Source organism: Ostrea edulis, chromosome 6, assembly GCF_947568905.1.
Source record: "Ostrea edulis chromosome 6, xbOstEdul1.1, whole genome shotgun sequence".
In the NCBI taxonomy this organism is placed as follows: domain Eukaryota; kingdom Metazoa; phylum Mollusca; class Bivalvia; order Ostreida; family Ostreidae; genus Ostrea; species Ostrea edulis.
In genome coordinates, this window is record NC_079169.1 from 25507292 (window position 1) to 25523197 (window position 15906).

Sequence of the window (15906 nt, forward strand, 5' to 3'; positions counted from 1 at the left end):
TAGAGGTCTTTCTTACCTGGTACCTAACAATATATGAAAGTTTCATATGATTTGGATTTATTTTTCTGAAATTTTCATTCTATATTCGGTCACTGTGACCTTGAACCTTTTTTCTCCAAAATCAATAGGGATCTTCCTTATCTGGTACCCATCAATATATCAAATTTTTATTTGATTCGGATTTAAATTTTCTGAGTTATCATCCGGAAACCAAATTTTTCTAAAATTTTCATTCTATTTTTCGTCACTGTGACCTTGACCTTTGACCATTTTTCTCCAACATCAATAGGGGTCTTCCTTACCTGGTACCCAACAATATATTAAAGTTTCATTTGATTAGATTGTAAACTTTTCGAGTTATCATCCGGAAACCAATTGTTGACGCCCAACCGCCCGCATCACCAAACCAATAGCCGAGTTCAACTTCGTTGCAACTCGGCTAATAAAAAGTCAGCATATAATATGAGTTGTTAAAATTATCTAATGTATTACACACAACCTGACTAATGCAAATAGATATGAATGAACTACATGTACTGTAAATATCATGTACATACTGTGCATTTTTTTTTTTTTTTTTTTTTTTTTGAGAATTCTAACCCAGAAAGCGGGGGATGTGCAGTCTATAGGACAAATAGGATTGTCCCTTTCTCAGATCAAAGTTTAGGTCACCAGAGATTGTCTCCACTGTTGTAGCTGTCATGATACTTATGTAAACATCATTGGAGGCTTATTCACATTAGTTATGTGCTAAAAATCACAAGCAAATCAATATTTATCTATTAAATGATTTTGATAAAAATCCTCTGAAAACAATCTTAGTATTTTTTCCATGTTTATTGCATTATATTTGCCTATACTCAAGGTCTGCCTATCTAAACTTACTAACTTAAGCCTCATATGATAGTGCAGCAAAAAATTGAAAGTCCGTAATTACAGAGCACAAAAAAAAAAAAAAACCAAGAAATTTATTCTGTCATTTTTTTTTTTTTTTACCACAAATTCCACAATTGCCAAAAATCAGTGGTAGCTAATTTCTTGAAGTCAATCACTAGACTAAGTATAATTCATGAACATAGGCAACATCATCAGGAAATGTCAATAACTATGCTCACTGGCAGCAAAAATTATAGAAGATAAATTGATTTCTCCTTGCTTTTGTTATCTATTTCTTGACAACAATCCATAAGCTTATTTCTTTCAAGTCCATACACCAGTTTCAAGATATGAGCTTTTCTCTTGTGGCCCCTACTTGCAAAACATTTCCCTCAAAATGGGTATTTCTTTCAGAATGATCATGCACTTGTCCATTGAAACAGGTCACCACAAAAGTAGGTGGCCAGAAATCATACTAACTGTTTCAGCTGGTCACAAGATGAGTAAATCGACCTACAAAGTTGATTATGACCTACTTTCAATTGAAAATGACCCATAGAAATGAACTATAACCCTGGTTATGACCTACTTTCAGTTGAAAATGATCTATAAAGATGAACTATAACCCTGCTTATGACCTACTTTGTGCTGAGGAGTTCTGTAACAAGTTTGTCCTTGTCCTTGAAACATTGTAGAGAGTTCATTGTGGACAGTACATCTGGGTCCAGGTCCTCCACTGTGGGTATCACAGAGGTCTGCAAGACAAAGGTGGACAATGTGAGAAAAGGAGGGAGATTTTCACACCTTTGTTTTGTTATATCATTGAGTTACAGTGAACATTGAGAATTATTTACGTTTGTCAATAGTCATGCCAGTATCTGGATATTCCATATTGCACCACATATTTATAATTAAAAACACTTTATATAGTGAATATAAGAAAGTAGAGAAGGTCAATAAATGAGGTTGACACCTACAATTCATTGAGAAGTGGATTAAACTGCCTTGACCAATTTTTTATAAGCTCCCAAGTAGGTTATCACCTCACATAACCCCACCCCCCCCCCCCCCCCCCCCCCTCAAATAGACATTTCTTTCTGGGACGACAAGGGGCAATAAGGCTATACTCAAGTTTTATACAAAAAGTAAAACACAATCATAAGAAAGAAAATGTAATGCATAAACATAATGTATAGAGTAATGTGTTTCCTCATTGGCTTCATTTCTGTTGTAAAACATCCCAGTTATAATAACAGAGATTTCTAAAACATATTGTAGATACACAGCACAAATGGAAAAACAACAGGATATGAATTACATTAAACAAGATTAAACATGATCTATTACTCACTGATTTCTAAGCAATGCATATATACGACATTGAACCTAGCATGTATACAACTGTATAGAAGCAAGGGATCTCAAAATATGTGTCGTGTGGTATATAGCTCACAATCAGGAAGAGTAACAAATATTGAGAAACTCATATTCATAAATGAGAGTACATTATATTTCATAGTTATTGTAAACTTTTGCTAACTACAAAATATTTCAACAAACAAATTCTTAACCAATAATTGTAGTCCAAGAACATTTAACATCAACTAAAAGAATACAAATACGGTTAATATCATCAGAGTCACATTGTGTCACATCATTTGAACTCCCCAGGGTCCTACGTCCTACACACTAGGAGTCTCCTGATGAAGTTAATTCTATTACACTATAGATCTACCTTGTGAACTTCATGAGAAAAACCACACATACTGAAGACTTTCCATCATTTTAAGGCAATTTATTCCGACAGAACTCTATAAATCTATACTGGGCTCACACATACTGATGAGTTCACGAGCTGGAAGGGGTACAACAGAGAACACATTCTACGGGTGAAAGGTCAACAACGTAGGTCAGGAGGGACCACAAACAATTCCTATACAGGATATTTCAATATGCAAAAATAAACATGCACACAACATGATTTTACCACATTCCAAGTTAATTTTAAAGAAATTCTTTGATTGGAGAGAGACAGTTAAACCCCATTTCATATAGAAAAGTCCTTTCAACATGCCAAATGTGCACCTAACTACAGGGCACACATAATGCTTTTTCCTCAGCTTCTAGTTATTGTCATGTTGGCTGCTAGATCAGTCAATTCATTTACAAAATAAGTATCATAATATCAAAGCCTTGTTGCCTTTCCTAAATTTTACACAAATCAGCTCTCCCCATTCTTAATAGGAAATAAGGGATTTGCCTGAATGATAGTAAAAACAAATCTGATTTTAAAAATCATGTGCCCAATCAATTCATAAGAAAGGAGGATAGCATCTTTCTGCAAAAAGAGGCTCGTTGCTACAAAGCTCACCTGAGCCACCTTGCTCATACATAGATCTTACAGGAACACCAACAGCTGCTCAGCAATAAGGCAACTCCTGGTATTGGACCACTATATACACTACATATCCAAAGATGCTTGCATATCATTTTCACAAAGGTTCAGTGGTCATGGAAAGAAGAAAACTGAATCTATACTACATAATACATTTATGTAAAATATTAAACCCTTATAACAATGCATATAATCAAGGGAATATGGTTTAAACCAACTTGAATTCCCACTATATGAAAAATCTTTGTATATCAGATTGATGAATGGTTCTATTTCTGGTCTTTAACTTGAGAAGGAGATCTTTTTAAAAACAGAAATCATACATTATTTTGTAAAACTTTGAACCCCCTATTGTGAACCCCACTGTTGTACCAGAGGTCATGGTTTTACCGTGAATCTACACAACTTAGGTAAATGATGTATATCTATTTCATGAATTGTACCCTTGTTCTAGAGAAATGTTTTCTATATATTCCAATGTAAACCTCCAACCTTTATTGTGAATAATTCCTGGCCTCATGCAGGGTTGTGGTTAACAAATTTAGAAATTACTGGTAGTCTACTTCTAGACACTTCCAAATCAACTTGACCAAACAAATTGTATCCTTTTTAAAGAATTTCCCCATATATCCATATATAACTCTGAACCTCTATTGTGATTCTGATCTGAAACTGGGGTTAATAATCTACACTACAGGACAATCTCTGCATTTCAGTTTGACAAATTGTTGTCTTGTGGTTCTTAAAATGAAGGCTTTTAAAGATTACTAAGTAAAACTTCGAACACCTGTTGTGAACCTACCCTGGACCCAGGGGGTCCATCATTGGAAACCCATGGTTGATTACGCTCCGTTCCTCTCTCCATTAACCGTGGGTTTCAAACGATGCAGGTGGTCATGGTGTAAACAAATTGAATTTAATCGACATGAGGATGCTTTCACATTTAAAAATTAACATGTTGTACCCTTATTGTCCTATATTCCTATGTAAAATTGTGAATAAACTTGAATATACATTTCTTGAGGATGCTTACAGTCTAATTAGACAAAAGTACCAATGTTTTTCTACCCTTATTAAGGCTCCGCCCCCTACCCTGGGGTCTTGGTATGAACAAACTTGAATCTTCATTAAATAAGAAAGCTTTCCTACAAATAGCTGCTTTTCTACTTCAATAATTCTTGAAAAATAGAATTTTTAAACATCTACTCCATTTTCATTATCTCTTAATCATCTCCACTTTGAAGGGTCCATGGCCCTTCATTTGAACAAACTTAGATCCCCTTGATCCCAGGATTTGTGGCAAGTATGGTTGAAATTGGCCCAATGGTTCTGGAGAGGAGATTGGGATTGTAAAAATTTACGACAATGACAACATATGATGAACAGATTTTGATTATATAAGCTCACTTGAACCTTTGGCTCAGATGAGCTAAAAACAGTATTCACGAGTCTGTGGGTGGAACCTATTATATCAATGACTGGTGTTCCACACAGTGACACTTTATCTGCTATCAGTATCACTTGTCGAGTGGTTATTACCTTAGTGATTATTTGTTCTGGGTATCGGAGATAGGTCGCATAACAAATCATGCACAACAGACACAATCACATCACAAACATTTCAAAATATCGGGATCGTCAATGTTCAGACACATATGTATGGAGAACCATGTCGACAGATGTCCCCATATGGCCAAATTTCAAAGTCATAAGGTAAAAAAGGGTGCAAAAAGAAAGTTCTTGTTCCAAGGAATAAAATTTTGAAATATGAAAGACCTAGCACTAACCGTTCAAAAGTTTAGAAGGTTAAAGATTTTCAGAAGTAGGCCAAACTCTAAGGTCATGACATAAAAATTTTGCTACTTAAAGAAAGGTTTAGTCAAGAGGAATTCACATGAAAGCCCTATCACCAGCTATTCAAAGGTTATCACTAAGGTTAAAGTTTTCCAAAAAAGTCAAACCCCAAGGTAAAGGTCACAAGGTAAAAAATTTTGGTTTCAAAAAACTAGGAATATACTTGTGTAATATGAAAGCCCTATCGCCATCCATTCAAAAGTTATGGCCAAGTTTAAAGTTTTTGCAGACAAAGAGACCAAAAACTATATGCCCCTAATCTCCAATTTTGAGGGCATAAAAAACTGATAAGTTTCACAATTCTAGACACGACAAGTCATTCTAACAGTCAGGATTGTGGACACTCATTTTTCCCATACCAGAGATTTATAGTTAATTGATTTGATTGATTGATGTTTTCCGCCACACTCAACAATTTTTCAGTTATCTGGTAGCACCCAGTTTCTTAATTTATGGAAGAGAGAACCCAGATACAATGTATCTGGGAAGAGACAACAGACCTTCTGCAAGTAAACTGGGAAACTTTCTCACTTACCGGAGCAAGCAGGATTCCAACCCGCGCCGACCAAAGGTGAGAGGCCATGTGATTTTGAGCGCGATGCTCTAACCACTCGGCCAAAGAGCCATTATAGTTAATTAAACAAGAGGCCCATGGGCCACATCCCTCACCTGAGTTACCTTGGACCATATCTGAAAACTTTCCATATATATTTGCATGTAAAATCTTAGTCCATATTGTGGCCTCAACCTACCCCTGGAGGCCATGATTTTTACAAACTTGAATCTGCACTATGTCAGGAAGCTTTCATGTAAATCTCAGCTCTTTGGGCTCACTGGTTCTTGAGAAGATGATTTTTAAAGATTTTCTCTATTTATTCTAATGTAAAACTTTGATCCCTTATTGTGCCACAACCTACCCCTGGGGACCATAATTTGAACAAACTTAAATCTGCACTAAGTCTGGAAGCTTTCATGTAAATCTCAGCTCTTTGGGCTCACTGGTTCTTGAGAAGATGATTTTTAAAGATTTTCTCTATTTATTCTCAAGTAAAACTTTGATTCCCTATTGTGGCCCCAACCTGCCCCCTGGGGCCATAATTTGAACAAATTTGAATCTGCACTATGTCAGGAACCTTTCATGTAAATCTCAGCTCTTCTGGCTCATTGGCTCTTGAGAGGAAGATTTTTAAAGACTTTCCCTATATATTTCTATGTAAAACTTTGATCCCCTATTGTGGCCCCAATCTACCCCCAGGGGCCATGATTTGTACAAACTTGAATCTGCACTATGTCAGCTCCTCTGGCCCAGTGGTTCTTGAAAAGAAGATTTTTAAATGACCCCATCCTATTTTTGCATTTTTGTGATTATCTCCCCTTTGAAGGGGGCATGGCCCTTTCTTTGAACAAACTTGAAAGCCCTTTATCCAAGGATGCTTTTGGCCAAGTTTGGTTATAATTGGCCCAGTGGTTCTTGAGAAGAAGATGAAAATGTAAAAAGTTTACAACGACGCCGACGCCAGACAAATTTTGATCAGAAAAGCTCACTTGAGCTTTCGGCTCAGGTGAGCTAATAAAAACCATACAAAAATTGTGATGTAGAGTTTCCCCATGCGACTGGTACTTATTTCATAATCCCAAATGCATTCCCAATATATCAAACACTGAACCAAGATATTTCCATCTCGAGTTAAGGCAAACAAACACAAACAGATGTAAAATCTAATTTGTACCACACACTCATGTAATTCTGTGACAAAAGCCAAGCTGTGCAGCCAACAATGAGGGTTATAAGGAAAAATGTTCAGGTGAATTTTACCTGGACCACTTGTGAAACAGGTAATTCTAGCTCTACAAGTCCCTGACTATCCCTAGAAAATCATAATAATTAGAAAGGTGAAATACAGAAATGAAAATGTACAGAAATTCATGGATCTCCTTCAGACAGATAAAAAAGTATCCAGTCAAGGTCACAGTACTCCTTGGTCAAGGTCATCTGTCGGAAGAGGATCCAAGAAGTTCACAAAGATAGAATTCTTGGTTACCTGAACAATTTGCATTACAGGTAATTCCATATCATAATCTTGCTTTGTACCCCTAAAATACATACTTGTGGTTTAAATATCACTTTATATATACAAGCATTATACTTTTAAAATGGTATTTGTTTTACTTTAAACATTTCATATTTAAAATAGAATAAAATGGAAAATAGTAAATCATCTGAATTTCAATTCAATTATAACTGAAGCTCCCATGAAGAGGTTTTTGTTAAGAATACTGAAATATGAATCAATATAAATATTCTCAAACAAGAAAATTTGGCGCAAACTAATAATTAGTGCAAATGCATCTACATGCAAATAAATATTAGCACAATATGAATTTCTCTCCAAAATTTTTGCACAAATCCCATTTCTCCATTTTCATATGAAATATGTTTCATCCACTTACTGTGTTATGTGTTAATTTGTGCATGAGCTTACTGTCTGAGAATCTCAAACTGTACGTCCTAAACCAAGCCCTCATTCAGAGGCTTGTCTGTGCCACTGACAAAGTAAAGATCATTATCATTATCATCTTTTAAAGTTAAGGAATCCTTGATGTTTTCAATTTACGTCTGATATACATAATAATTAAGGCTTGTTTTAGAAGTCTTTAAAAAATTGTTTTTGAAAGTTATACACTGTACAACTCTTAAGCAGAATTTCCATATATCCCAAAAACAACATATGCATTGTATCAATATGGCATTGGAAATGAATTTAAAGATGGGAAAAATTTTATTTATCAGGAAAACCACTCTAATAAAAAGAGAAAAGGCAATAACTTTGATAGGGAAAATGGCTGATATTTGATGAAAATAGAATGAAATATGGAAAACTACAACCAGTTTTATTTTGAATGCATGCGGGCTTCCTCATATCGATCACTTGCACTCTTGTAATATGTATTTTAAAAATGGGTTTGAAAAAAAAATAAATTATCCATTGCTCACTGAAATGAGTGATAATTCGTTTACCAATTTTGTAAGACAACACCCTAGTAGTGCCTTGTGGTATCCAAGCACAATGATAATTCCGAACCAACATCAGAGAGAGAAGTCGGTTAGAGATAACAGAAAATGGAATTAAATAATTGTATTTTCTCTTATGTTCAGGCATATATTCAAGAAACGTACTAAAATATTTAGCTGATGATCACATCATATTGCATTGTTTATCTTTAGAACACTTACATGTACCATTTTTGTATTCTCTGTATATTATTTATACATGCTGCAAAATGACAATATTTTCTTTCAGTTAAGTACAAGTACTTAGTTTTCCCACGCCAGGAGGTGCATAAGGCCCAAGTATATGATTTGTACCCTGAAAATCTTAACAAATCATGTCTTTTGTGCTAAAAGGCTCTAAAATTCATAGTGCACCAAATTTTCTTGTTTTACAATATCTAATTTTCAACATCAAAGTAAGCAGTCATACTTACACAACAACCCAAGAATGTTTGTGGATCTGTTCTAACTGAAATATAAGTATCTTCATTGTTTAAACATCACTGTATTTGTATAATTATGCATGGTAAATTGCCAAAGACAGTGATTTTGTTTTACTCGGATGTCTTTGACACAGATCCCGGGTCGGACGTACCGTCAGTCGAAGGTCTGGATTGACCTCTATCATTCCTCGCAGTAGATTTTGACAGTCAGGTGAGACAAAATGTGGAATGTGAAATACGCCCTTTTTAACTTTTTCCAGAAGCTGCCTAAGATTGTCATCATCAAAGGGAAGTGCTCCCTGTAAAATATAAATAATTCACTGCATCAACAGGACCGAAGTGCTTCCTGTAAAATGTGAATATTTCACTGAATCAATACGACCAAAGTGCTTCCTGTAAAATGTGAATATTTCACTAAATCAATAGGACCAAAGTCTTTCCTGTAAAATGTGAATATTTCATTAAATCAACAGGACCAAAGTTCTTCCAGTAAAATTTGAATATTTCATTGAATCAATACGACCAAAGTGTTCCCATAAAACATAAATAATTCATTGAATAGACTGCATTTATCATGAGCATAAATATACATGTATGATGCCGAAGTCCTCATTACTGAAGTGTCCTTTTAACTGGGAAGTCTTTAAAACAAAATTCTTTATAACCATTCCTTTCTCTACAAAGATTATGAAGGATATGGCAAGAGATTTTCAAATTATTCTTTCTTTATAACCTTATTTCTTTATGAGTGTTACTGCAATGCAATATGTTCCACGTTCAGATTTTGGAATTCATTATGCAAGATGTCAAGGTGATTTTGACATAATAAATTAATGAATTAGACGTTAAATGAATCTATGCATCATTACAACACAGTGAGATTTTTTATATCATTTCAACAGATGTCTCAAATTTAAACATAATTGTCTTTCTTTAAATGATAGAGAGGAGACGAGAAAACGGAAACTCACAACTAATAAAGCATAAAGTATCACACCACAACTCCAGACGTCCGCCTTCCGTCCATCGTACTTCTCGCCCTGAAACCAGATACAACGGAAAAAGTTCAAATTACAGGTGCCATCAGACGTACCTTTCTTCTGACTGAGAAGTCAACATCCTGGTAATATTCATGAAATCATTTAGATCAAGTACTTAACAAACATACAGAGGTTAAATAATGGAAAATTTGTTTAAATACATATAATAAGAAAGAATATTTGAATATTTCCTTGCCATCAATATCTGCATCAATACAAACAAAATACATGTACTTTGTAATAGATCATAATGTGAGGCTGAGAACCAATCTAAACAAGTGTTACCAGAAGGGGAAAAATGCAAAGGACAAGACCAGGATTCGAACCCAGGCACCCTGAATTCTCTAGTCACTAGTCAGGTAGACCAGGATTGGAACCCAGGCACCCTGAATTCTCTAGTCACTAGTCAGGTAGACCAGGATTGGAACCCAGGCACCCTGAATTCTCTAGTCACTAGTCAGGTGCTGAATTCTCTAGTCACTAGTCAGGTGCTGAATTCTCTAGTCACTAGTCAGGTGCTCTACCAACTGAGCTATCTGACCACCAGCAATCAAATCCATCTAGCCAAAAAAGTTATTTTTTGAAAAATATACTGGAGGATAGCGTTAATCCTTCAGATCAATTTATATCAGTTCAATTTTACAATTCATTACTACTATTATTTTTTTAAAAGGGGGGGGGAGGGGGGGGGGGGGGCGCACAACCAGCCTGTAGATTGAAAAATAGCCAACACTGCATGTAGTAATAACAATGGAAAAAGTACATTGTCAAAAAAGGGGCACCATCCCTCATTGCTACTTGCCTGGTAATGTTGTTATTTTAATATTTATATTTTCAATGTTTTGCCTTCGATATCTTTACCAATTGAATAATAGCCATTTCCTCATGAATGTGAACGATGTGCGTATGAATCTTGATCAATATAGAACAACTATTTTAACGGCTGGGAATTCTCCAACAGAAATGGACATAGAATATTGATGTAAGAAATTAATTTTTTTTTGAAGGATTTTTATTTATGAAACAAGACAAAACATATACAAATGTACAAAACAAATGAAATACATGTATAAGATACAATGTGTACAATGTGTATAAGATATGGTTATTATTTTACCATGAAATCAAAATAGATACAGTATATGCCAAACAATTGTAGTTATTAATTTACATCAACATAATTTCAAGTGACGGAATAATACTGCGTAAGAAACATATTTGGCAGTGTGTGTATAATAAAGATAAGTTTTTGGTTTTTTTTTTCAAAAACGCCACTCTGCCACAATGAGTCCATAAGAAATGAATTTCATATTTGAAAATATATATGAGGTATGAACGGCAAAGCTTCACGCCAGCATACTTTTCATAATGTGCTAACACGTTTCAGGAAGTATACAGGCATAAAGCGTCACAGTTCATGCCCTAAAGTATATTTCAAAAATGAAATTTATCTCTAAAATAAATTATGCCTGTATTCTTGTTCTACATTTGTTTGAAAAGGAGAAATATTTGTTTTGTTTCAAAACATTACATACATGAGCAATGAATGAGAAATTCATCAAAATCTGATAAAAAAAACCAAATCTCACCCTAAATGAGTTTGATCTCACCCCTTGTCTCTTTGAACTTATCACATGCATGCTGTTCCCGTGACTAATACTTCCCCCTTCCTCTCAGAAGCATTTTTGAAAGTGTTTTTTTTTTTAATGACCTTGACATTATTTTCATGGCCTCAACTTAAGATAACCTTTGTTTCAATTAGGAGCATCTAATACACCTTCATTAATTACCAAGTTATGGCCCACACACCTCCAGACAGGTGAATAGACTCAATGATTCATATAACACCCCCAACTTTCTATAATGGTTTATAATCTAACCGCATCATCCATATTTTTGAAATGCTAATCAGTTGCCTGTTTATGTGATGGATGTTGATCCACATTCAATCAATAAATAATGCACTGTAGGCAAACAATGACCTAATGCACAAATGCAAACAGTTCCACAAAACTTCATGCAGAGAAAGAAGACGAACATTCTGCAATGATAAATATATCAGCCATGCATTTCTTTTTGTTTTGATGTCATGTAACAGATGGTGTAAGTCATGCCGTGCACACTACACACAAGACTGTGCTGGTAATAAGTTTTAATTTGGAATGTTATGTCACACGACTGTTGACAGTCAACCGATAGGCATGGCTGATGCTGCATCGATCTGTTTCCAGCTTATCTCTATACCCTTGGGACTTCCTGGCACTCCACAAAAAATAATTTTCAAGATCTCTAAACTTCTTCTGGCAATTTCTAATTGTCACAAGGAAAAAAATGCTTACACCCATTACAACACTTCATTTGAGTTTGTTAATTTGTAAGAAATCAATACCTTCTGTTGTGGTAAAACTAATGAAAGAAAGCAGAGGTGAGCAAGCTCACATACCCCACACTCCAATATTGCTTTACAATGCCTCACATAATGAATGGTAATGCTATGCATTACTGCAAGAACTGATCAAAAAATGGGCTGGAAATTCTAAGTTCAAAGGGGGCATAACTCCCAGAAAAATTATTGAATCAGAATTTTCTGGCAATATTCATATCTACACAGTGTGTCCTTATTAACTACAATGTTTCATGAAATTCTGTTGAGTAGTCTCAGAGGAGTTGCGCTGACAAGAACAGGACAGACAGACTCGAAATTCTAAGTTCAAAAGGGGATAACTCCCACAAAAATTATTGAATCAGAATTTCCCAGGAATATGCATATCTACACAGTGTGTCCGTATTACCTACAAAGTTTCACAAAATTCTGTTGAGTGGTCTCAAAAGAGTTGTGCTAACAAGAAAGTTACTGACAGATGGGTCAAAAACATATACCCTCCGCAACTTCGTCGCGTAGGGTATAATTATCATACCTCAACTTATTCTATTCCTATATGAGGTTTATTAGATAATAAGACTGTTTGCCCTGTAACTTAAAAATCACATAAGATAAAATCAAATGACTGTTTGCCCTGTAACTTAACAAACACATTACTTGAACTATTGCCCTAGGATTTGTTCTATTTGCATATCTACCTGACATGGTCTTTAAAATGTTTCATATTTGCAAGTCTGTTTCAAGCATCTTTATAACTTTGTTTGATTATTGTTTGCCAAGAAAGGCTGAAACAAGGTAATTAACCAGGACTGTTTTTGGTATAATAAAGATAACTTTGTTTACCTGATCAAGATAAAAGGCTCACAGCGGGTGTGACCTGTAGACAGGGGATGCTTACTCCTCCTAGGCACCTGATTCCACCTCTTGTATATCCAGGGGTCTGTGTTCTTATAGGAGTTATGAGATTGATCACTGTTTGTTATCTTCACCTTTTCATTAAATGTATATTTGGGCAATAGTCATTTTGTGAGCCCCTTGGTAAGAACTGTTGACCTTGGGCAACAATTCTTATCTCAGGACTGACAAAATGACTATTGCCCTCATACTAACTTAATAACTGTATACAGTTTTTCCCCCTGAAAATATCTAGCTTCATACAAGTCATGTGCATCTGAGTGTTTGTTATAAAGGGGTACTTTGAATGCCAAAATATTTGCACAATGCTTCACCTTACACAACTCACAATTCCACTATCACATCAACATATTCTAGGAAAATATCAAAGCCATTTTTATCTAACCATGCTGTAGGTTACACATGAAGCTGTATGTTATTTATTACCATGGAAACATAAAACGGTGGAGAAAAAATACATACCAACAAAAATTGATACTGGTAAAGGACAACAGAGGTACAACATCAACATAAGTCCAGGATAGTCTTACCCGAATCACCTCCGGACATGCATAGTGGGGTGACCTGCAATAGTAGCGGGGGGCATACGAATCAACATCTTACAAAGTTCTTAATCAGTTTCATGTCAATGCTTGCAAAGTTGGAAGACTTCATAAAGTATGTTTTGCTGGCAGGGATTACAAATTATATATAGGAAAAAAGGACAATCTTTAGGTCACAGAAAATTTCTTTAACATTTCACAAAATTTAATATTGATGATATCTATAAAGAGTGATTTTATGCTTGTTTTATCCAACAAGTTGACATGGTAAATACTATATTTGCAAGGCTTTGCTGAGTGAATATACACATACCATTTCCACAAGTTAGAAAAATAATGAAACCACGCTATTATAGCTGTATTATTTATCTCATACTAATCACTTCCTCTGTCTACACACACAAAACAACTAGAGGTACCTTTATCCAATGGGTGTTGGATAAAGTCAGCTAGTTTAACCAATGAATGATAGACACACACATACACGTAACGGTTTTTCTCTTTTTATGAAGACTAGTATATGTATTAATCATTGTCTTAACTCAAGTTAAACATCATCTCAACTTATGTATGTTTTCAAATACTTTCAAAAGCAATTTATTAATTAACATTATTCATTTAATATATGTGAAGTGGCATGCTTTAGTAATAGTATGCTCTGCATCTTACCCACAACTGGTTTCTAACATAGAGCCTTCTACTTGAAGTGAAGCCATACCAAAGTCAGCAACTCGAATGTTATTTTTATCATCTAGTAACAGGTTCTCTGGCTTCAGATCTCTGTGACTGAAAAATAAATTCCCTATATTTCTGACACTTGCTGAATTACCATAATGGAATTATCTCCCAACAACCATATGACACATTTCCTTATTTCTATATATAGTGTCAGGAAATTTAGTGTTTCACATTCCACCTGTCACAAGTGATACATCAACATCTCAGATTAATTCACACCAACTAAACCCAATGTACTGTACCATATATTGTGACTATGACAGAAGTCCAGAGCGGAGATGATTTGTCGAAAGAATCGCCGGGCCTCCTTGGGGGTGAGTCGGCCTTTTTTGACCAGGTAGTCAAATAATTCTCCTCCAGATACATGCTCTAGAACCAGGTATCTGTCAATAGTACCACAGGTAAATCTATTATTATATACAGGTATATGTCAATAGTACCACAGGTAAATCTGTTATTATATACAGGTATCTGTCAATAGTACCACAGGTAAATCTGTTATTATATACAGGTATCTGTTAATAGTACCAAAGGTAAATCTGTTATTATATACAGGTATCACAGGTAAATCTGTTATTATATGCAGGTATCTGTTAATAGTACCACAGGTAAATCTGCTATTATATACAGGTATCTGTTAATAGTACCAAAGGTAAATCTGTTATTATATACAGGTATCACAGGTAAATCTGTTATTATATGCAGGTATCTGTTAATAGTACCACAAGTAAATCTGTTATTATATACAGGTATCTGTCATAGTACCACAGGTAAATCTGTTATCATATACAGGTATCTGGTAATAGTACCACAGGTAAATCTGTTATTATACACAGATACCAAAAGAACAAATTTATAAATACATTTATCAAATTGTGCAGCATGAACTTGATCATTATTGACATTGAGCATAACCTGACTAATTTTTTGTTGTTGAATGTTTTTTTTTTTTTTTTTTTTTTTTTTTTTTTTTTTTTTTTTTTTACTGTGCATGGATGTTTATGACAATTCAAAATTCTGTTGTTTTACTGGGCATTATTGATTGTAGCAATTTTGTATCAGTTTTTTTAAAAGATCTGAAGTAATGTTCAAATGTACTCTTGTTAGTAAAAATGCCTTCTGGGCCAGGCCGGGTCATTGAGTAGCCAATAAAGTATCTTGTATGTTACATGTACCAACTAGTACTAAAATATCTTATGGGTCTTTGAGTACTAAAATTGAGGAACCAAGGGACAAAACTCCTGATATCCTGGACCTTTGGCTCAAAAAATATCTGATTTTAGATTGTAGTATAGCTAATGGTATGTCAGTCAATATCTTTAGAATCAGATAAAAAGCTTTTGCTTTCAATTATTAGAGTTATAACAATTCATTTCAAAATGAAAATTTTACTAGATCTATGTGTACTTTTATGCCTTCATTAGAAATCATAACATGAATTTTTCATGAGTGTTTAGTTCTACAAGATGGGCATATAAAATCCATGAATTTATAATATGCATATCAGTTTGCATAAAAATATTTAAATTTTAAGTTAAGAATAATTTCAGTTAATTAAGCTTTCATAAATTTTATCGGTTTTTCTGCACCTCAAGCTGCACATAGGATCAACACACATACAACACAACTTGTCACTCATTCTTTTCTTTCCAATTGTAATATTTAGAG

General features: G+C 34.5%; 1 protein-coding gene across 5 annotated transcripts in view; it reads right to left on the reverse strand.

The window, feature by feature from the left end:
- The window catches only part of LOC125683016 (serine/threonine-protein kinase BRSK2-like), a 59107-nt gene that overhangs the window by 15633 nt on the left and 27568 nt on the right, over positions 1–15906 (reverse strand). For 3 of the 5 annotated variants that reach the window (XM_056142166.1, XM_056142169.1, XM_056142168.1), the window contains exons 4-11: positions 14481–14621; positions 14170–14286; positions 13489–13522; positions 9592–9660; positions 8773–8919; positions 8612–8646; positions 6942–6993; positions 1519–1631 (exon numbers count right to left, since the gene is read on the reverse strand). In XM_056142166.1, the coding sequence (XP_055998141.1) occupies positions 1519–1631; positions 6942–6993; positions 8612–8646; positions 8773–8919; positions 9592–9660; positions 13489–13522; positions 14170–14286; positions 14481–14621 (708 nt within the window). Of the gene's footprint in view, positions 1–1518; positions 1632–6941; positions 6994–7167; positions 7220–8611; positions 8647–8772; positions 8920–9591; positions 9661–13488; positions 13523–14169; positions 14287–14480; positions 14622–15906 lie in introns of all 5 variants that reach the window. The other 2 variants (XM_056142167.1, XM_056142165.1) reach the window with 1 other exon arrangement.